The 21995-nt window shown below is 44.1% G+C and overlaps 2 protein-coding genes across 6 annotated transcripts in view; one reads left to right on the top strand and one right to left on the bottom strand.

Moving 5' to 3' along the window:
* The window catches only part of MCM9 (minichromosome maintenance 9 homologous recombination repair factor), a 28928-nt gene extending 15153 nt beyond the window's left edge, over positions 1-13775 (top strand). For 3 of the 5 annotated variants that reach the window (XM_033143688.1, XM_033143689.1, XM_033143690.1), the window contains exons 8-13: positions 7953-8127; positions 10045-10247; positions 10424-10654; positions 11242-11324; positions 11810-11955; positions 12283-13775. In XM_033143688.1, coding sequence (XP_032999579.1) covers positions 7953-8127; positions 10045-10247; positions 10424-10654; positions 11242-11324; positions 11810-11955; positions 12283-13723 — 2279 coding nt within the window. In that variant the 3' untranslated portion in view covers positions 13724-13775. The remainder of the gene's footprint in view (positions 1-7952; positions 8128-10044; positions 10248-10423; positions 10655-11241; positions 11325-11809; positions 11956-12282) is intronic. The other 2 variants (XM_033143691.1, XR_004426223.1) reach the window with 2 other exon arrangements.
* Positions 321-4734, bottom strand: ASF1A (anti-silencing function 1A histone chaperone). The gene is made up of 4 exons (XM_033143692.1): positions 4444-4734; positions 2976-3091; positions 933-1109; positions 321-745 (listed from the first exon to the last, which is right to left on the bottom strand). Exons 1-4 carry the CDS (start codon positions 4550-4552, stop codon positions 533-535), a joined length of 615 nt encoding a protein of 204 aa, XP_032999583.1. The 5' UTR covers positions 4553-4734; the 3' UTR covers positions 321-532.
* Positions 13776-21995: the final 8220 nt, after the last annotated feature.

Genomic DNA, 21995 nt, shown 5'->3' with positions numbered 1-21995 from the left:
GCGGTTTATGCTATGCTTCCTGCTTTCCAAACAGAGGCTGTTTAGAATAGTCTTGCATATGTACTGAACAAGCAGTAGATTTAACTTCTTCAGCTAGGTTGGTTAGAGCGTGGTGCTGACAACACCAAGGTTGCAGGTTTGATCCCCGTAAGGGACAGCTGCATTTCAGGGCATTGGACTAGATTATCCTCAGGGTACCTTCCAACTATTCTATGAGATATCTAACTTCCTGTATTTGCCTCAACCCCCACCCAGCCTGCAGGGGAGGGGAAAAAAAGTTTTAATAGCATACTTAGTATGGACTAAGCAAACCCTCAGAATTACTTAAAAATAATTTTTATTTATACATCCACTCAAATACTTTTTCCTTATAAACTTTCTACAGAATGTGGGGATTTTAAAACAAATTCTTCACATGTTGAATATGTCATTCCCGGGAAATCATTTCTGGTGATGGTGTGTGTATGTGTGTCTCTGTGCTGTCTTTCTACATCCTAACACATACATAGATAGCGCTGAAAGGTAAGCCGGGTCACATGCAGTCCATATGAGATTCTAACATAACATTTAGTGAATTTTCTGATGTTGACCATCCTTTTGAAGCAGAAGGCAGTGCATCTGTAGAAAGGAGTGACTGAAGGTTTGGGTTGCTGCTCTCTGCATCTGTCAGTTTTTCAGTGTTGTCCTCCCAATTAATGTGGAATCTTGTGACCCTGGGGTTAGATGCCAAAATATTCCTCTGGAGCTGCAAAACAAGGACATTCACATCAACATTTTGGAGTTGCATCAAATACTCCTGACTTCTGAAGCAGTCTTAGAACAAATTCAGGAAAACCTATTTTTAAAATTTGACTTGCTGATTTATTTCTTAGCATTTTAATTCTAGGTAACAAGAGTATTTTAATAGATAAGCAAAGCATAATAACTCCTACCTTAGAAAAATCTGGCTTTACCGGAGGATTTTCTCTCAATTCTGTTTCAGTATATTCGTTGTTCACATAATAGCCAACTCTAATAAATTCTTGACCTCTGTAGGTGCAGGTGATTAACACAACTGTGACTCCTACAGCATCTGCATCAGGAATTAGTCCTGGATTAGGAGCATCTGCCTGCAGCAAAAAACAAAACAAAACACAAGATTGACCAAAGCTCTCCCACTTTTTTTGTTTGTTAAGGAAACCACTACGCTCACAAGATAAAGAGATTTGGCACAGTACTTACTGATGCCGATTGAACTAAGAAGCAGGAAAGTTCTAATCATAAAAGACATATACTTCAGGTTTTCAGTCAAGGACCATCCTGTAATTGTTTCAGCTCCTTGATATAGAATAGTTACCGTATATTCTGGCGTATAAGAGTACTTTTTAATCCAGGAAAATCTTCTCAAAAGTCGGGGGTCGTCTTAGACGCCGGGTGGAGAATCTGCGGTCGAGTATACCTCAAACTCTATATTTTAACTGGAAAAGTTGGGGGTCGTCTTATACGCCCAGTCATCTTAGACGCCAGAATATACAGTATATTCCAAGCTCATTTTGTTTTTGTGAGGTCTTTTAACTTGTTAATAGATTTTTGTTTGTTTGTGGACTTCCTTTAGTAAAACAAACCAGGTTGTACACAATCTGCCTTAATTTTTTACCCAAAAGAGCAAACATCACAGCTTTTAGCTGTGTGGATTCACCCAGCTATTTACATAAACACACACTGCACATAATGTTAAACCACGGTTCATTTGAATATCTGAACCCTGCCCAGCAGACTAATCATTTTCTTTCCTGGCAACAAACCATTATGTGAAGCCAGTTTGTTGTCGGTGTACAAACCACAGCTTGTTTTAACTATGGTTTGTAATGTCTGAACCTAGCAGCCTTACCTAACCATGGCCTGCTTAGTAGCACCAAGCTACAGAAGCACAAGGCAAGAGCCACTGGGTAACAAACCAAACTTTGGAGAAACAAAACATTGGCTTGTTGAACACATCATGGTTAAAACCAGCTACATACAAATGCAACTACGTGACTGTATAATAATCCCCTTGCGGAGAGATGCACAGAACTAGAGTGTATTAGCAAGTGCAATCTGTGCTGCAATTGCAAGTCACACCATGTCCAGTGGCCTCTAAATGCACTTGTTTTCCCCCTTCCTGAAGAACACTCTGCCAAAAAAGCAGTGTGTGCTCTTAATTATTTCTGTGCAGATTTTTGGCCCCACAGAGGTCCCAATGTGGCTGACAAATTTTATGTATGCATCTATATTGCCACCCATTAAGGAGGTGACCAGAAGCAACATGTAACAATTAACTCAAGGGTTCAGATAATGTTAAAAGCCATTTACAAAAATGACATTCCTTTGCAGCCCTCTTGATGATTTGGAGACTGGGCTAGATGGGCCCCCTAGGGTTGTAAATTCCAGAGCCCAGTGCACATTTACAGAGAAGTCAGTATCCTGCACACTCACCAGTTGCATGTCAGGAAGTAGGAGGGCACATAGCCTGCCCTGAAAAGTTTGATGACATCTAACTCATACTCAGTGTGAGCAGTTGCAAGTCTGATGGCCAAAATATTACCTACAATTGCATGTACACAGCTTATGTTACTGTATTCATGAAAAATCATTCCTCTGAAACACTAAAAAAAAATCCTACTGAAATTAAATTTATTACCCCATATACAGTATTCCCCCCCCCCCCGTCTATTCCCAGAACTGTAGCAACTCTCCCAGAGCAGAGCCAACTTGCTGTTTATGATGAATAGCTCACATGCTTGGGTATGTATGTCCCCATGTTCTTGGTTAAAAATCAGCACCCAGAGGAAGAGCTGCCCAGCCTTGGGTTAAACATTAGATTTGCTACCCTTTTAAAGCAAAGGGCAGTGCTGAACTTCACATGTAATTTGTGACTGCTTGTCGCAAAAGTAGCCATCTGAACATAAACACACACAATGTTTTAGAATTTCCTAAATGTTTAAAAGCAGACTTGCCTGAAATACAAACATATGTCTTCCTGCAGGAACAGGGCCCACCAAAACTGAATCTAGAACTTGATCATACTCCTCGCTTTCTGCAGAGCCCACGTAGATAATTTTCCATTCCAAATCTACATTAGAAGAAAAACATTTTAGTACTTTTGCTTTCCATAAAATAAAACACAAAAAACATTGTAGCCTCTTAACATTAGCAAAGCCAGTTGACATCAACACGATGATGTTTACATTTATTTGAAAGCAAATATTGAAAACCAGCAGGGCTGACTGAAAATAATTATTATTTACATCCAAGGAAATGTTTTACAATACTGAAAAGTTGTTTTGAAGAGGTCTGTTGATACTAGCACTTTTAAGTGTTGTTCTACACAACTGCAGCCTTCTGCTCAATTACTGCATGACTTCCTAATATTTAGTGGTTGAGGCTGTGGTCCTAACCCGTTACTTGGGAGTAAACCCCGCTGAATTCAACAGGACTTCACTAGACAGTAGGTTAGTATAGCAAGTTCTGGAGGAGTCTTCAAGTATTCTTCCTACCCGTCTAGGGCAGCGACGTTTCTGAAGGGTGGCGGCAGAAGTTGCCAGCTACCTCTGGTAGGGAAAATGTTGCTGACCTCACTATCCCGGGAGGGGGCAAGGGTGGAGGTCCGAACGAAGATTTGCTTGTTAGGCTATCCAGACGGAAAAACAAAACACACACTACAAACCTCCAGGGCGTTCCCCAAAGCAAACTTCCGTCTGAAAGGGGTGTCACAATTAAAAAGTTATGCAAACGTAAAGTAGTACCAGAAGTACTTTTAAGGCCATTTAACACTTAAAAAAAGAAGTCATCGTTAAAATTCTGTTTTTTTTCCCCCTAAAGCGTTTTAAACATGTCACATACACCCCTTCAGTAAAAGCGGATGAGTGCAAACCACTTAACTTGCAGGTGTTCTCAGCCCCCCCCCCCGCCCATCTGTAGCACCCCTTTGGTTCTTTTGCACTGGGTTAGTTGTGCCTCTCCCGGCTCGCCTCCCCCCCCCCCAACCCGAAACGTGCGAGGTGTTTCCGTTGAGCCGCCCTCCTCTCGCGTCCGCGCCCCGCCGCCCCCTCCAACACACACACACACACACAGCAGCAGCAGCAGCAGCACAATGCTGGCAACATGGCTGCTCCCAGCGCTCAAACAAGTTCCTTGCAACTTGAAAGGCTTCCCTTCCTCGCGAGCGGAAGACCGGAGAAGCTGGGCGCACCGTGCGGGCGCTGCCGGGTTGGGTGGGAGAGGAGGAGGAGGAGGCGACGGCTGCAAAGCCCACCGTCCTTCCGTCATGCCAGATGCAGAGGTGGTGGTGGAGGAAGAGAGGGAACAGCAGCAGCAGCAGCAGCGAGGCCTTTGCAAACTTTAAGCCTGGGAAGGGGGGAAGCCCGAAAGGGCTTGGCCAGCGCCGAGGTGGGGGGGTGGGGAATCCACCCGGGGCAAACTCACCTTCGGACAGGTCCTCGATGCACTCGAACGTGATCTCGAACTGGAAAGGGTTGTAGAAAGGAGAAGGGTTGTCCAGCACCACGACGTTGTTCACCTGAACCTTTGCCATATTTCGGGGAAGGGGGGGGAGGGGAGACCCGCAGACAATAGTCGCGGCGTGTTACCGCAGCCCAAGGAAAGTCCAGGGGGGCTCCCCTTTTGCAGGACGCCAAACCCCAGCGCCGGCAAGCGAGCACGTTGAGAGTTAGGAAACTTTGAGGTTTGGGTTGCTTGGGGGGGGGGAAACCCCACCAAAAAACTCGGCCCTTCTCTGTCTTCCCCTTTCTTATTTTTCTCTTTTTTTTAATGTTGCACCGAGAGCACTCCACACTGTTTTGCAGCTTTCCTGTTACACTAAACTACAGCCCATTCTGCTCTGTTAACTGGCAGGGCTGGCGCGGATTGGCTGCACGCTGAGCTATGGCCCTCCTCCTGCAGCCGAGGCTTCCCCGAAAGAGCAAGATGGGCTTCCGTAGCCCGAGTGGAGTGGGAAGCTTTAGCTGGCGCTCCACCTGCTGGACCAGAGGAGGGTGAAAGGGCTGGAGAGCGAAGTGAACTAGCAAGAAGGGGTCTTGGCGTAATTGAAGCGAAGAGAAAAGAAAATGGGGGTGGGGGAGAACACTGCTTATAAGTGGTGCTTCCCATGTTGATTACTCCCCCCCCCAAAAAAAATGGTGGGCTTTATTTTAAACTAATGATTGCATGTATGTGCGTTTAGGATGCCTCCATACCTCTCTGTATTCTGTGGGATGGATTTTGTGCATTTAAAGTGGATTAAAGCACACACACGGCCTAGTGCAATAAATCCTCTTTTAAAAAGAAACAGACCTTTTTTGTGAATTGGAAAATGAGTGAGGAGTGCATTGAAAAGTGTGGAATAAAAAAGTGATGATCTGCAAAGCACATAAACACACCACAAGCCTTCCATGGAGGGGCTGAGCCAGCTCAAGATCTGCTGGACTACTACCCCGGCTGACATGTGGCCAAGGTTTAGATTGCTCTCCAAAATAGCTCCTATTTGGTTTCTGGATTCAATTTAAAGTCTCCGTTTTTGACTTTTAAAACCCTAGACAAGTAGTCTGGGCCCAGATTAGTTTAAGGATTGACTGGTCCCACATAAACCTACAAAAGTGCAGGCTCTTCCTCAGAGGGCTTGTCCACACTGAATTTTAATGTGCACTTGAAGCTGTTAGTGTCTCGGTTTTTTGGGTGGTGTCTACATGATGTCTTCAAGTGGCTGCCATTCCCTCCCCACCTCCACTCTGTCCAAAACACAGACTGAATTTGGATTTTGGATGGGAAACATCAGGATAGATTTGGGAGGCATAAAATTGTACTTATGTACACATGCAAACACGCACATGGAAACAGCAGTCTACTTATGCATTAGTGCCCTATTGTGGACACCTCCAGGGGCCCTGCTTTTGTGTGTTCTCCCCTTCCGAAACACAGTGGGTGGCAACATGAGCCAGGGCCTTCTCTGCAAAGGCATCCTAGTTTGCCTTTGTTTTCTTGCTAACTTTCAGATTCCAGACCATGGTAGCTCTCTTCTGGAGGTCTTTCAGATTGTTTTGATTATCCCTTTGTCTTGTTTCTGCTGCTCAGGTTATTGTTACTGCTAATTACCTTTTCACTGAGTGTTTTAAACATTTGATGTTTTTGGGGGGGTTTTTGTAGTGTTGTGGAAAGATAGGATTCAGGCAGTTGGTAACAGGAGCAGTCTTTATTTTCTAGTGATAGGTGGCGTTTTCTTGTGGTTGCTTGTTGGCTCGCACAGGAAGCCTCTATGGAACCCCCAGAGGGACAAACTAGGGATGACAATTACAGAAACCACCTAGTGGTTGTTTTCTTGCACTACATTATTTCTTTTTAATCGTGTCATTGTGTTGCTTATGGACATGTGACTTATAAGGCATTGTCACTCACAGGCCAGCTCTTTTTCAAATTACAGTGTGAGGAGGAAGACCCAGTTTTCATTTCTTGCTGCACACATGTGAGTCAGAAAAAGTTTTAATGGTGCAATTGCACCTCTTCCAACTTACTACCCTGGTTCAGCATCCTAGGTGTTTACTTGCACAAGTGCATTCCACAGCTGTCATTGCGCCAGTACTTGCCCACCCTTTGTTAGCTCAGCAGACAGCAACATACTCAAAAAGAAACCACCAGAGCAGCAGAGAGAAGGATGCACTGCTACTGTGCTCTCTTTCGTAAATGCAACTGAATTTCAAGTTTCCTTTGACAAATGAATGTGAATTGATTTTCCATTAGTCTATTTATACTATAGAATATCATGAATGATAACATACCAGAATTAGGGTGCTGGCAGGTGTAATGTAAAGAGAAAACTTGCAGGAGGTCCCTTAGCCAAAGTATGAGTCTGGCTTCCATCCTTGGTTTGCATTTTAAATGACAGGTATACATTTTCAGTGTTACTGTTGCACGCCACCCCAATCTCTGAGCAATGTGAGATTACGGGGGTTCCAGGCACTTATTCAGGGCTTGTGTTTCTTTTGGAATGAGAGATAGTGGAGACTGTAGTTTCTCTATGATATATGGTTTACTTACACATATATTCAACCTGAGCCTACATATAGAGGTTGACAGCATTGACACCCCCAAATGGTCTTGCTCCTCTCATAGCCACAGCCTTGTATTCCAACAGAAATCTTTCTCCCAACTGCCCAGCTTGCAGCCTTGCTAGTTCACATAACTCAACTCTCAACTCTGCCCTTTGTCTTTCTAACTACCAGTGAGTTGAAGGGGGGGTCACCCCTTATTCATCTGGCACAGAGCCACTTCCTTTGTTACCTTAATGACCCATACTTACCTCATCAGGAAGCTAGCCTGGTTCCTTCAGGAATTGAGTCTGTGCTGGATCCAGAAATTAGAAGGAGGCTCAGGCATATAGCCTACCCCCCCCCCAAAAAAGAAACTCATAACACTAGTTTCTCCATCAGTTCCCCCCTCACACATGCTCCAAGCAGGCTGTCCACCTCTTTAAATAAATAAATCTGCTTGTACAGTGGTACCTCTGATTAAGAACTTAATTCGTTCTGGAGGTCCGTTCTTAACCTGAAGCACCACTTTAGCTAATGGGGCCTCCCACTGCCGCCGCCGCACAATTTCTGTTCTCATCCTGAAGCAAAGTTCTTAACCCAAGGTACTATTTCTGGGTTAGCAGAGCCTGTAACCTGAAGCGTCTGTAACCCGAGGTACCAATGTACTCGGGTAAGTTGTTGTTTTGCCTTGTTAATTAAAAAAAATGATTTTTAAAAAACAAACAAACACTAAACTTCCATAGGGAATTCTGAGGAAGTTTCATCACAACAAAAGGCACTAGCTGCATCAGGTCTGTCTTCACCGGAAATCGTACTACTGTCACCTTTACTTATTTTAGGCTGACCCTTGTTAAGCCTTGTTCAAATGAGATTGAGCCAGGGTTGCTCAAACAACACTTTTCTGTTCCAAAGGCTTAACAGTGACTGCTGTGAAAGACTCTGGAGAGTGGAACTTGGAGGCTGGAGCCCTCGTGCTGGCTGATGGGGGACTTTGCTGTATTGATGAGTTTAACAGCATCAAGGAACACGACAGAACCAGCATTCACGAGGCAATGGAACAACAGACCATCAGTGTGGCCAAGGCTGGGTAAGTCATTTAAAAATGGGGGGGGGGCATGGATGCTCATTTATTTCACCACTCTTGTATTGTTGTTGCATGAGGGTCTGCTCAAACAAACTTTGCAGGTTTTCAAAGAAGCCAGAAACCTGCAGTCTGTTTTCCAGAAGGGAAAGCAGAATGGGCAGTGGACCTTCTTTCAAACTCTCTGGGGAATTTATTTATCTTTTAATCTGCTTCCAGCCTAACTGGCATATGCCCAGGAATATACATGAAACCAGAAAGCTAAGGGAGTATAAAATTCCATCCCAGCAAATCCCAAAATTTCAGCTGTTCTCGCTATATGACAAGGTATTAGCCATTGCAGTGAGTGCTAAGTACTTCCATCAATTTTCAGACCTCTACCAGGTAGGGAAAAACACAGCTTCTATTCACTGGCTGTTCGTTCCCTCTTTGTCTCGCCACCTTCCCAACTTCCTGCAGTGAAGAGGTGAAACTTATCCCTACAATTGATGAGTGCCGCAACCCCATAGTCGCCTTTGACTGGACTTAACCATCCAGGGATCCTTTACCTTTTACCTTACTAAGGGAGCATGCCCCACTGAACAAAGTGGGGCTTGGCTTCTGAGTAAACATTCATAAATTGCAAGAGCTAAGTGTACTTGTTCAGCTTTTACAAGCCACAAAAATGGGAGTGAATAATGTTCTTTGACCCTATGTTTGCATCTTATTGTACCAGTACTAGACTGGACATATACACAACTTTAAAATGAGCATTATTGGATACTATTTTCAGTGTTTGTTTGTTTTTTAAAAAAGGAAAACCATTTTTAGTCAGGAGAGCAATGAAACAGTTGTTTTGTGCTGCAGATGGAATTTTAGACCTTTCCTGCATTCCAAGTATGTGTTCTGGGGCTGCAACCTTTCACTTCCATATTTAGACATCCTTAAGGCATTACAGAGTGGGGGTCAACTCTTGATTTCTTTTTTGAATCTCTGTTGTTACTGGCTAAGAGTCAAAATACTTTTCCCATGTTACGTACTACAAATATGAAAGCGAAGATTCTTGGTGCTGTGCTTTCTCCCTCTCAGTACAATGAGGTAAGAGGGAAGATGGCACCAACTAGAAATAGATCACTTCGAAGTCAGATTTAGAACAGCTGTCTAAATGTCTGCACTGAAAGAGTTATGCTTACTTGGACAAAACACCCTTCTGTAGCTCTGAAAACAAACCTCAGGTCAAGGTCAAATGAATTAAAGGATGCCGGGGGGGGGGGGGAATTGCACCATACTAAATGTTGCTATAGACACTGTTCTTATGATCGTGGTTGTTTGTATAGTGAAATTGTGTATATTTGCAAACATCTGTGTGTTTATGAGTGTGCCTGCAAGTGGAAGAACACAGACATGTCTGTGCATCAAACAGGTGTGTGTGTGTGTGTGCGCGCGCATGTGCGTACGTGCGTGCAAGTGGCAGAGACAACAGTGTAAGATTGTTTGCATTTGCCTGCATAGGAGAGAGCATGCAATTTTTTCCCAGTGTTAAGATTGTCAACTTTTGATCTAAAAAATCCTTCCCCTCCTCAGGGTTTAAAAATGGGCTTTTCAGAGTTTAGTTTTAGCTACCTGACAAAACAAGTTTAGCAACTCTAGTCTACTGCCAATTTAAAATTATAGATGTGGCCTCCAGTCCAGACAGGGTTCCCTACTGGCTGCTGATCTTATCTGTTACCTATATTTGCAGTTCATCACATTCATCCGAAACCACACTTTATTTGCATTAGGTTCTGCAAACCTTTCTTAGCTAGTTTGTCACCTCATCTTTTCTCTCGTCCGTTCAGCCTTTGTGAAATTTCTGAAGGGAAGGTTCAAAATGGAAAGCGCCCGAAAGTGTGTGGCGGTGGTATAACATAGTTCTGTGTCAATATCAATCATGTTTATCTTCAGTTTAGTGTGCAAGCTGAACACAAGGACCACTATCTTGGCAGCAACCAATCCAAAGGGGCAGTATGACCCTAACGAATCTGTCTCTGTGAACATCGCCCTTGGCAGCCCTCTCCTTAGCAGGTTCGACCTTGTCCTGGTGTTGCTGGATACAAGAAATGAAGAATGGGATCGCATAATTTCCTCATTCATACTGGAAAACAAAGGTAGCAGCGGCTTCTGCAGTCAGTTATATAGAATATATCTAAATCTGTACACTACCTAGACTACATATCCATTTGTGCTCATGCGGAATAAGTGCACCAGAGGGTTGGAGCCAATGGCGGCGTAGTCATTATGAAGTCTATTGATTTCTACTCTGTGTCTTATTTTGTTAATGCAGTTCTTTCTGCAAACTCTTCTCATGCAGCTTGCCCAAGTGTGTCTGAAAAGCTGTGGACTATGGAAAAAATGAAAACATATTTCTGCCTTATAAAGAACCTGCAGCCGGTATTGACTGATGAAAGCAACTTGATTCTTGTCCGCTATTATCAGATGCAGAGGCAGAGCGATTGCAGGAACGCTGCGCGAACCACCATCCGCTTATTAGAGAGTTTGATACGATTAGCTGAAGGTGAGAGCTTGGGTTTCCTCTTCCTTTACTAGCACTTACATCACACAAAATAAATTGGGAAATGTTTGTAGCAGTGCTGGAACCAGGTCATGCAGCTGATTAGACTAAACTCCTAAATGCGTGTTTGAATGCTCCAGGGGCTACAACAAATGCTTGTTTCTGTTAGCACTCAGTATGGTGCACCTCTGAAAGGGTTTTATCCAGTGCAGCAACACCTGCATATATAGGGTTTCCATGTCCCAGCTAGTCTATGGCCACTCTGGCTTGCAAATGTGTGAGTTGTAACACGGATTGAGAGGCTTTTAAATACTACACCCACCACCGGGAGCCCTTATATGGGTAAGCAGTGCTTCAGTTGGTGGGTGTAAGTAAGCGCCTGGAACCCCTGGAATCTCGCAGCGCTCAGAGGTTGGGGTGGTGTGCAACAGTACCTTTTAAAGATTTAAATCAAAAACTGTTGCTACTGTAATTCCATTATCGCTTTCTATCTAGAGCTTTCTAAATAGGTGGCATATGCATTTAATAAATTTAGCCTAACCATCTGCTCATCAGTTTCAGCAACATTTGTTGTTATTGTTTGTTTTTAGCACATGCTCGGTTGATGTTTAGAGATACTGTGACTGTGGAAGATGCAGTAACCGTGGTTTCAGTGATGGAGTCTTCAATGCAGGTGAGTTTCCATGTAGAGACTGGCAGCTGAAACAGTTCTTTGTGGTACATGTGATCGGAAGCAAGCTTCACAACACAACAAGGAGACCACGCTTCCACATCTCGGAACTAACCTTCCTAACATTAGCTCTCAGTTTTGTACATTTGAGCCTATAAATAAAATGTCTTCTGCTTCCTACCACCACCACTACTGAAACCATGATGGTGAGCAAGGCATTAGGGAAGGAGGAGAGCCTTGTGCAGGCAGAATGGAAGGTCCCCATGAGTGCCATGGTGCCCACACATGCTGCACTGAAGAAGGGTGCAAATGCCTGTTTTTATAAGCTAAAGATACAGGGTTAGTTTGATAGCAGTTTTATTCAGTGCTAGAAAACCTGCCCATCTGTGCTGTGTCATATAACCCCTTTAACGGCATATAGGTTTACACACAGACATATCTAATTAAAGTTCATTTGCATTGTATTTCTCTCTTCTTCTTTCCTGTAGGGAGGTGCACTCCTTGGAGGTGTCAATGCACTGCACACATCATTTCCCGAAAATCCACTGGAGCAGTATCGAATGCAGTGTAAACTGATACTTGAGAAGCTGGAACTCCAGGACATTCTGCGTGAAGAATTCCAACGACTTGACAGGTGATAAACATTTATACAGGAGGCAAAAAAAGCCCTTGTAAATCACAGTGGATTCAGGCAACACTTGTGCTATTGCAATAGGCAGTAGCATAGGATGGCCACTAATAAACTTACTGTCCAGGGTATCAAAGTGAAGACGCATGGTGCCAAATAATAACTCTGTAATTAGACAGTTGCTTTCATTTACTTATATGCTTACCAAAATCAAAATAAATAATTAGGGCTGTAAACCCTAACATAGATGGAGCAGATCCTGCATTTCATAGGATCAGGGAAGGGGAAAATGTAATTTATTTTTGTAAAATATATTTTGTTTTTGTTTTGCAGATTGCAGAATGAAAATTCATCCCAGTTTCTGCAGTCCAAAGAGGCATCCTCAAACAATCGCACACTTGAGAAACCGGAGCAGATGTCTCATCTGCAACATTCAGACCAAGAGGGAAGTAATATTCAATTGCAACCTGATAAGCATCCAATATTCTCAAGTAGCCAGACATCTGATGATAACAGAATAACAAAGGAATGGGGCAAACCCAGTGAATGCAGCAAGGACAGTAGCTTGAGCTGGTTTGACAGTATGACGGACAGCAACACTGAAGCTGAGAAGAGCATTTATGAGTCTCCAGTTGCAAGAATGTCTCCAACTGCAAGAACGTCTTCGAAAGCCCCACACAACAAACCCTGCTCTAAAGAAAGAAATGACTTAAGTGAAGCCGAGCAAACCACACCAACAACAATAGCCCTGGGAAATGCTTGCAGGCAGGCTGCCTCTGGTCTTGAGGGGGGGAAGGCAACCAAGCTCACAAGCTTCCCTTCAGGAGGCCCAAATGCAGCAGGTTGTACCTCACCTGATTTAGTGATTACTCAAAGGGCCTCTAAGAAATGGCACAGGACAAACATTGAAGGAGTTAATGGGTTTTGTGCAAGTACCCCAGATCCTAAGGTTGAGTGTTCTCCAACTTTATTTTCTCCTGCTCCAGCCGTTGTTCCACAACACTCCAGAACAGACTTGGGTGCTTCCCCACCTCACAGTGCGTCTTTAAGGCAACAGAAGTCTGCTAATTCAACCAGAAAGCGAAACAGAGGCCAAACAGATAAAGGTGCAGCAGGAAGTTCTACTAAACCTGAAATCCTGGAAGATTCGGGACCTGCGGCTGCTAAACTAGCTAAGTTTCAGCGTAAGCAGAAGCCAAAGCTTGCTTGGCCTTCCGAAAATGAAAACAATGCCCAGTTGCCCGATACTGTCTGTACCCCTCACACTTCTACCAAAACTGTGTCAAAAGTGGGAAAGCCAAGGGGAGAAGACTGTCCTGAGAAACACCACAAGGAGCACAATACTAAGGTGGGAAATAACAGAATGGAGAAACTCCCTTGTGATAACCAAAGAGAGGAGGAGGAGCAAAACGATCATTCACTCCCTTTCTCCACAAAAAAGGCAAGAATGAGAGAGGAAATATCAGATGGTGCAAACACGAAAAAAGTGTGCTCCAGTATACTGGCAAAATTAGCCAGCTTTGCCTTCAAGCCATCAGCTGAATCAAAGCCAAAGTCTCCAGTTTTGTTGCATGTCACCAATAATGACAGAGACAGACAGAGGGAGCCATTGGAGGCCCAAACCTCCAATAGCGTGGGGCACTCAAGGAAGTGCTTTGATCTAGGAAGAGCCAGCACTGGCACAGGAAAATCTTTGTTCTCAATAGCTGATTTTGATGATTCCACCCTAGACTTTGACTGGGATGAAGAGAGCAAGAGGAAACTCAAATCTTAAAACAGAACTTCTGCTTCCTCCTCAAAATGGCACTGCAAAATGCTGAAAATGAAATCTGGGGTCCTGAGCTTACTCTTGCTGGTGGAAGCATCCTCTGAGCAAAGTTCCACTCATGTGATATTTCTGTCAGCAGAACAGGGAAAGTGACATTCAGTAATTTTCTCCTTCCTCTAGTAGTCCTGTCCCTCCAGCTCTGTCCCGAAAACCTTGTTTGCACGGTTCTCCAAAGCAGCATGAGACATGGGAATGAAGAACTGGAGAAAATGCCTTGCCCCTTTCTCCCAGCAGAATCATGCACTAGATCCGAGTCCCATCAGTGAATGGAAGGATCCTCTCCATTCACAGAAACCTAGTTAGGATTCAAGGTAATTACAAAGAACATACAGGTTTTATAAATCTTGGTGTCTTTAAATGTGGTACTTTTAGGACACCCAGACTGCTGTCCTCAAACAGAAGTTAGTAGACTGCTATGGAGTTAGTAGACCACTGTGTTGAAGTTAATAGACTACTATGGAGGATTGCCTTGAGGCAAGCATCAGGTCAGGTGGCATTGCAACTAATTCCTCTTTTCCTCCAAGATGTCTGATTCCACGGACTGTTTCGTTGGCATATTTTAGATATCACTTGGTTAAATCAAGGGAGGAATAACCCCTGACAATGAAGCAGTGGGTTTTTTATTTAGATTTCTCCAGTCAGTTTATTACACAAATGCTTGATTCCACCAGGTGTAATTATAGTCATGTTCCTATTAATACCTCCCAAGAAAAATCATGCCTTTAAAAACAGCTATTGCATAGTTTTCTCGCCTCCATCTTCCTTTTAGTGCGTGCTGCATTGCGATGCTTAGGCCATAAAGCACCTCAAATCATTTATCCCAGACTGGTTCCATTTCAGAATGTGGCTTTTGGGCTACACCTTTCATTGTCTTCCAGCTGCGATAGTTACACGTTTTGTGGCATAAGAAACACACCACAGCTTTTTGTGCAAAGACTATGAATGAGCTCTGTTCATCTAGTAATACAGAACCCAAAGCTGTTTGGTTCATAGTATTTTACTAGAGAATTTCATTTAATTATCTGCTACAGGCCCCTCAACAGAAATTAGTTTTTTCACTGTTGTATTATATCACAATAATTGGGGGAGTACATACGTATTTGTTCAATAAGGGGTTTTATTTCTTTGCCCAATTTGAAAAACTGGGATTGGTTAGGTTAATGCACGACTTAAAATGATTGATGGAGGAGTTGGGCTTTGGTACCATACATACTCTACTTAAAATCTGTGATCTTCATTGCTGTCCTTCAATAAAGTATCAGTTAGCAGGTTCTTAGTTTGCCTTGATCTAATTATTTAGTAAATGCAAGTATTTTCACATGGGTGTGTGAAAAACTGAGTAAGTATTGGACAGATTCCCTTAAAAGAGAGTTCATCTTTGCATTAAGGAATGCATAGGCAGTAATTGTTCAAACAATTATATAATGCACATAATTCCATTAAAGTTACAGGTTTGTACATGCATTTGAATTGCTAAAAAGGTTTACTCCCCTGTATCCAGTGGCAAACAAGGCTGTATATCTAATCTAAATTAGTCTTGCTGCAAGTATCAGTAGTACAGCTAGTACAAAATGTGCGCTGCACTGTGTTTGTCATGAAGGGTGAGTGCATACTCCAAGCACATGGACAAAGGGGCTGATCCTTTGCAAGTCTCCCATTCTGTGGATTTTAAAGAGAAAAGTTGTGTGCTAAGTCCATTCGCACACATTTTAATCTATGTAATACGTTACTATGTATTTCATACAGATGTCTTACAAGAAGCAGATCTAATATGACATTTAATCCAAAGATGCCTGTATATGGATGCACAACACTTCCCTTATGGCTTACATGGGCACAATCCACTTCAAGAAAATCCTTCCTTCCTTTCTGTGATGCTTCTGTTAGGATCCCATCCATGTCCCATTGAAATTGTTCTTTCGCAGCCATAATTGGTGGCTTATGTACTGCTAGTCGACTGGTCCATATTTGAAGGAATTATAGTATTGCTTAGCAGTGCCATGGATCTATAGCTAAATGCCAATTGCATAAATCATGTTACTTCTCAGACGTGATTTGCTTCTCATTTATCATGTATGTGCTTCCACTATTAGTGTGGAAAACTAATAAGTAACCAATAGCACAAGGTGCAGAGCAAGTGTGTCCTTATTTAGGCTGGAATCCTACCAGTGGAGTTTCTCCCTGTCTTTAAAATACGGTAGTGATTTAATGTGACTGGCATAGCTATGTTGTACTGCTTCCATCAGCTAGATGGAAGTTGTAGTTCAAAGCATCTGCATAGCACCAGGTTGGGAAGGCTGCCTTAAGGTGCTGAATTTGTTTCCTAAGGTACCCTGTGCATTGGATATTGATTGGCTGGTTGGTTGAAAACCCAGCTTCTTCTGTGTTCCAGTTTGTAAAATTGGTATAGATTATTTTTTGAACTTTAGGGGCTGATCCACATTCAGGGCTGGTGTTTTTAAAGACTGGTATTACTCCTTGCCTCCTTTTGATTCACTCTGTGCTTGCTGCTACCTTGAATGGATGGATACACACACACTGAATGGCTCGCCCTGCCAGGGTATGGCATGGGAAAGAGAATTAGGCATAAGGAAAGAAACAGGCCATGTAACACACAGTGGGAGGTGAAGCATCAGTGATGGCAGGGGATATATTTTGGTAATCTACTTAGAAGTTGCTGTTGCTTTTACAACCAAGCAGTCTATAAACTCTGAGTACATATTTTTTAAAGAGACATCTCAAATGCCACATAGATCCTCCCATTTTTTTTGTGCTTCCCAGTGGCAGGTAGTATAGACTCGAGTTATGAATGTGCTCCATGGTGAGCAGCAATTGCATTTGCAAAAATCCCCAAGGCAACCCTGCCTTGCAAGTGCAGAGGCTGCAATGAGGATCTGGCCTAGGAGATACCAGTAATTTGGTACTTTACTACCTTTAGGGTAAGTGTATTGAGGTTCACAGCCCACGCTTGGTTGATGTCCTGAATTTGGGGGTTACTGAACTTTGTAGCGTGTCTTCAAGCTACTGTATGTGTTGGTATCGATTTCGGATCCACTAGAAATCTCCTGACCTAATCTCTACCCAGCCCTCAGCTACTACTTATTTGCAGTGCTTTGTTGTGAAACAAATAGCTGGCTCCTTAGTGGCTGACTCTGGCTTTGGCACACAATCTGTGCCCTGGTTTTGGTGCCCAATGACAGCAGCACCAGCAGTTCTCCAGTCTCTGCAGGGCACTGACATAAGCAGAACATTTCTCCCTTCTCTGCACAATGAATGCACTAGAGCACATTCCACACAAGAGGGTCTCTGTATTCCTCCTGTATCCAAAGCTATGTAGAGTTCATGCTGAGAACCAGGGAGAATGTGCTTGTAACAGAAGTGCATTGATGGACAAGACTGGTGTGACCTTTAGTAAAAGACAATCTCGTTCTAGATCATTTCAGATTATTTCTCTGAATTGTACTTGCCATAAAAGACAAAATCACGACTCCAGAATGGAACTGAAAGCCACGCTCTTAACAGCTTTCCTTATATCAGAGGGCTTTTGCTGTGCTGTTTCAAACAAAGGAAGAGATTTCACAGTTTTCTTAAGCATCTTGTGTATCCTTTAGTCCAGTTGCTTGGATGTGTGTGTGGAACAGCTCAAGAGTGAAGTCACAGTCAAGGCTTTAGTCAAGAGACTTAATGAATGACAGCATTTGCCTGTGCTTTCTTTTTATCCCCTAGGCTTTGGTCTTTCCCCCCTTGTAGTTTTGTACCATTCTGGCTGAAATCCTATACACGCTTACCTATGAGTAAGTCTCATTGAATTTTTTTTTTTTGGGGGGTGCTTCTGAACAGAGAGACGTAGGACAGCACTTGCACTTATCAAAGACTGTTCTCTTGTTGATTGAGAAATAAATTCACATATTACACTAGTCTTATCCTTGAAGCACTGCATCAGCAGAAGATCCATTAATGTGCCAGGGGTTGTCTGTGAGCAGAGAACGCAGTAGGTCACATTGAAAGGCAAAGCTGGAATTCTTACTGAATAAATAAAGCATCAGTTGGGTCTCCCAAGTGATGGCAAGTAGTATTGCATATCATAGGGGATGCATTTATTGACGGAAAACTTGGTATTAAATGCTCAGAATTTGTTGCAATCGGACCACAAATTTCATTAATTATAAATGATAGGCTCTTTATCTGCTGGATACTGATATTTCCTGTTTTATCCATTTTGAGAACAGATTGCTTTCTGTTATACTTGAGAATGGGGTGGGGGGAGGAGAGAGAGAGAGGTCTCATTGGACTCATAATTATTCTTCCTTGACAGAACCTTGTGTAGGTACACATTTGCATTTATTTTATCAATGAAAGCCTCACCCTCCAGCAGTTTTCCCAATGTGCACCCCCCTCCATAAACTGGTTTTGCATTTGTACCTGTGAGTGCTTATCACTTCAATGAATGAATAATTTTAAAACAAATAAATCGGATGCAGTGAACTAGGCCAGAGTTCACAAGGGTAGTTATCCTGCTTTCAGGCTCTGTTGGTAAGGCCATCTTTTGATCTTACAAAGGCCCCTCTCCCTGAAAAAAATGTTTCTTGAAAGTGGTTTAGTATAAGTGAAAAGCATACCTGGTCAGATGTTGCTAGATGCAAATATTCTCTCAATTTGGGGCTGTGGTGGTGATGGAAATGGCATACCTTTGCATTACCCATGGTTTTTTCATCCCTTGAAACTGCGACATCAAAAGGATGACTTTAACGTATGAAACTAGAATCAGAGCTCAAACGCTACAGAGAGGCCTTTCAGAGCACCTGGTGAGCATAATACTGCCTTGGGCAAGGGCTTCGCTCTCGCTCTCCCTCCCCCAATATTGGAAACAATATTGTTTTACGAAGTATTGTTTCTGGTGTCGGCCACCAGAGGGCACTCTCCAACGTTTAAAGTCTTCCTCTGCATTTTTTTGCAGCTCGTTTCTGCAGCCATTGAGAGTATTCCATGGAAAGGTCGTTTCTCTGTTAGTATTCAAGCTGTAAAGTTTTTTGTTTTTTTTTAAACAACCACAAAACCCTCCTTTTTTCTTTTCTTCCTCTCATGGATCGGCATCCTGCTCCCTACAGTGGCCCATCAGGTAGTCAACAAGCCAGACAGGTGAGCCAGACCCCGCCCACCCCCACTCTGTTTTCTGCTGTTGGTCCAAGCTGGATATCATTTTGAGCATGCTCACAAATATCACTTGAACATTTTCAAGTATTTTCTAGCCGGAACGTTTTGCTGTGAGTGTTTTAAAAGTTGTTTTAAAAGTTAGCTTTTAATATACTGGTACCTCAATCTACGAACAGCCCTGTTAATGAACTATTCGGTGAACGAACTCCACAAAACCGGAAGTGGGTGTTCAGGTTAGCGAACTTTGCCTCAGAAGCCGAACGGCGGAAGGGCACCGGCGGTGGGAGGCCTCAGTAGGGAAAGCGCGCCTCGGTTTAAGAATGCTTTGGTTTAAGAACATACTTCCGGAATGGATTAAGTTCATAAACTGAGGTACCACTGTATTGGGTTTCAATGCTGTAACTCACCCTGGGACCTTTGGGTGAAAGGCAGGAAATGAATAAATAAATAATCTTTTTTTCCCCCCCATAAAATTTACATACCGCTTGGGTTTGGGGTTTTTTTTTGTTTACAAACCTCAAAGCAGTTTACAAAAAGAATAGAACGATAAAATTATCAGTAAAAAAAAGAGAGTTAAAAACCGCTATTTTAAAACATTCAAAAATAATTAAAGTCATTGATAAGATAAAAGCACACACCATCATTCTACATATCTGGTTAGGTTTATCCAAACAAAAATGTTTTTAGCAGGGGTTGCATGGCAGCGGTGGGCAGGGCAAGAGGCAAAAAGTGGGTGAAACAACTGGGTGTGATTCTTACTTTTGTACAAATAGGCCACATTCCAGCCGCATGCAAGCCTGGGGTTTCTGAACACAGAGATCCTCTCCATTCCCATTCAGAAAAGGCAAGAGGCGCTGTCACGCTTCAAGGATGCATTGCAACCCAGCAACGGACCACTAGCAGACCTGAGGTTCACCGCTCCTGAAAGGAAGAAGGCACTGTCAGGGGCATCACAGGGTGGGGGCGGGGGGGGCGGGCCGCCCCTAGGTCAAGGGGAGGTGGGGTGACACTTTGGCCGGCCCCTCTCACCCCACCCCGCTGGGCGGACCCGAAGGGGGGGCATGTCGCCTTTTCCCCCTTCCAGCGGCTATTTTTCGGCGGGGGGGCGACCAGCGAGGGGGTGTGTCAAACATGTCACCCCTTCCCCGCTGGCCACCACCCCCCGCCGAAAAAAACCGGTGGGGGGCGGGGAAAGGAAGCAGAACAGGCGCATTGAAGCGCTTGTTCTGCTTCTTTTTGCCCTTTCCTCCGCTTTTTTTTGCGGGGGGGGCCGACCAGCGAGTGGGGGTGTCAAACATGTCACCCCTTCCCCGCTGGCCACCACCCCCCGCCGAAAAAAACCGCGGGGGGGGCGGGGAAAGGAAGCAGAACAGGCGCATTCAAGCGCTTGCTCTGCTTCTTTTTGCCCTTTCCTCCGCTTTTTTGGCGGGAGGCGCCGACCAGCGAGGAAGGGGTGTCACGCTTGCCACCCCCTCCTAGCTGGTCGGCGCCCCCCGCCGAAAAAAAGCCTCGGAAAGGGGGAAATTCCCCCTTTCTGCATACACGTGCATCGTGGCGTCATGATGATGTCACGACGCACGCGTCGTGCCCCTCCCCCAGGGGGGTGCCTCTGCGCTGCCGCCGCCCCCATCAGCACTGAGGCTAGCTACGCCAGTGGGCACTGTTGCCTTTGTTTTGCTGCCACTGTGTTGTAAAAAGGAACATGTGTTTCCTGGGTTGCCACTTGATTGGTCAGCTGCGGGGGGCAGGGGAGGGAGCCTTTAGGTTGTAGTAATTATAACAAGTCAGAACACTAGTCTTAACTAGCTCAGTGTTGTCTACACTGACTGGCATGACCCTTGAAGTCCCTTCCAACTCTATGGTTCTGTGGTTCTTCGGGGTTTCACATAGACAGCATTCTCAGCCTGGGGGATTGAACCTGGGACATTCTGCATGCAAAGCAGGTGTTTCACCACTGAGCTGGGGCCCTGCCCAGCAGGGATGACTTCTTAAGAGTCATTTGATAAGTAGGAGCCAGTAGCTGAAGACTTTTCGCAGCATGGAGCATTGCTCCACCCTCTAAGGTCTGTAAATCAGTGGTGAAAGGCACACCAAATGGAGCCAGTTGAAAAGTTGGCAACCGCAGGGCACTCATGCAGCATCCCACTTGGCTTTGAGGGAGAAATGACTTCCAGTACCCTTCACCGAGAATTCACAGATCAGCCTTTGCCAACCTCCATGATTTTTACACTACAACTTCTATCTGTCCCAGCTGGCATGTAGACTCCAAAACATCTCTATGGCACCAGGTTGGCAAAGGATGCCTTCAACAATCATCTGGATAGTTATTCTTGTCTCTCTAGCTTAATAGATGCAGGCAACTGTGTTAATAATGCAGTTAATACATGCATAGCTGCCTGCATATTTTATTTCGTCTCCTCTGGAGACAAGGTTGCAAGCCAAAGAACGTTCATATGCTTTCAATTCTGCCGCTGCAGCAGAAGAGAAGGCAGCCACCATTTCTCCTGCCATTTCCTTCCCCAGCCCTGCTGTCCCCACCACCACTCACCTCACACAGGCTTCTGGGTAAGACCTTCACCTTGAAAGCAGCTGCCAGCCCTCTGTAGACAATACTGGACTAGATAGGAGGGATGTGGCTCAGAGGTAGAGCATGTGCAAAAGGTCCCAAGTACAATCCCCGGCATTAAGTTTGGATGAAAATGTCCCCCATCTAAAAACTTGGACCAATGCTGCCATTCATTGTAGGCAGTACTGAGTTACATGGAACAATGCATATGGTAGCTTCCTATGAGCAAGTATACGGCGACTCCTTGTGTAAGTTCTGGAAAGGGTCCTGATCCTTGCCTTCTAATCATGCATACTAATTAGCTAAACTTGGATTCCTTCAAGTAAAGCCACTTGGGAAAGAAAAGAGAAAAAGGATTCCCTCGCCCTGCCTCCCTTTGTCTGCTTTGTCCAAGGAGAACGTGTCATTGAATGACATTTATTTTGCTTCTGCCTATGTAAGAAGATCCTTCGTGCTGAAGGAGCAGAAAGTGCTGAGGCAAGTAAATCTGAGGCACTT

This window comes from Lacerta agilis, chromosome 3 (genome assembly GCF_009819535.1).
Source record: "Lacerta agilis isolate rLacAgi1 chromosome 3, rLacAgi1.pri, whole genome shotgun sequence".
NCBI lineage: Eukaryota > Metazoa > Chordata > Lepidosauria > Squamata > Lacertidae > Lacerta > Lacerta agilis.
This window is presented reverse-complemented; position numbering and strand designations above follow the sequence as displayed.

Bases quoted from the DNA above. Each gene is read 5' to 3' on its own strand.
- ASF1A (XM_033143692.1), bottom strand. From the start codon at position 4,552: ATGGCAAAGGTTCAGGTGAACAACGTCGTGGTGCTGGACAACCCTTCT. The intron at 3,092-4,443 runs GTGAGTTTGCCC...CTTCTAATGTAG, and splicing joins CATCGAGGACCTGTCCGAAG to ATTTGGAATGGAAAATTATC. The intron at 746-932 runs GTAGGAGTTATT...CTTGTTTTGCAG, and splicing joins TAAAGCCAGATTTTTCTAAG to CTCCAGAGGAATATTTTGGC.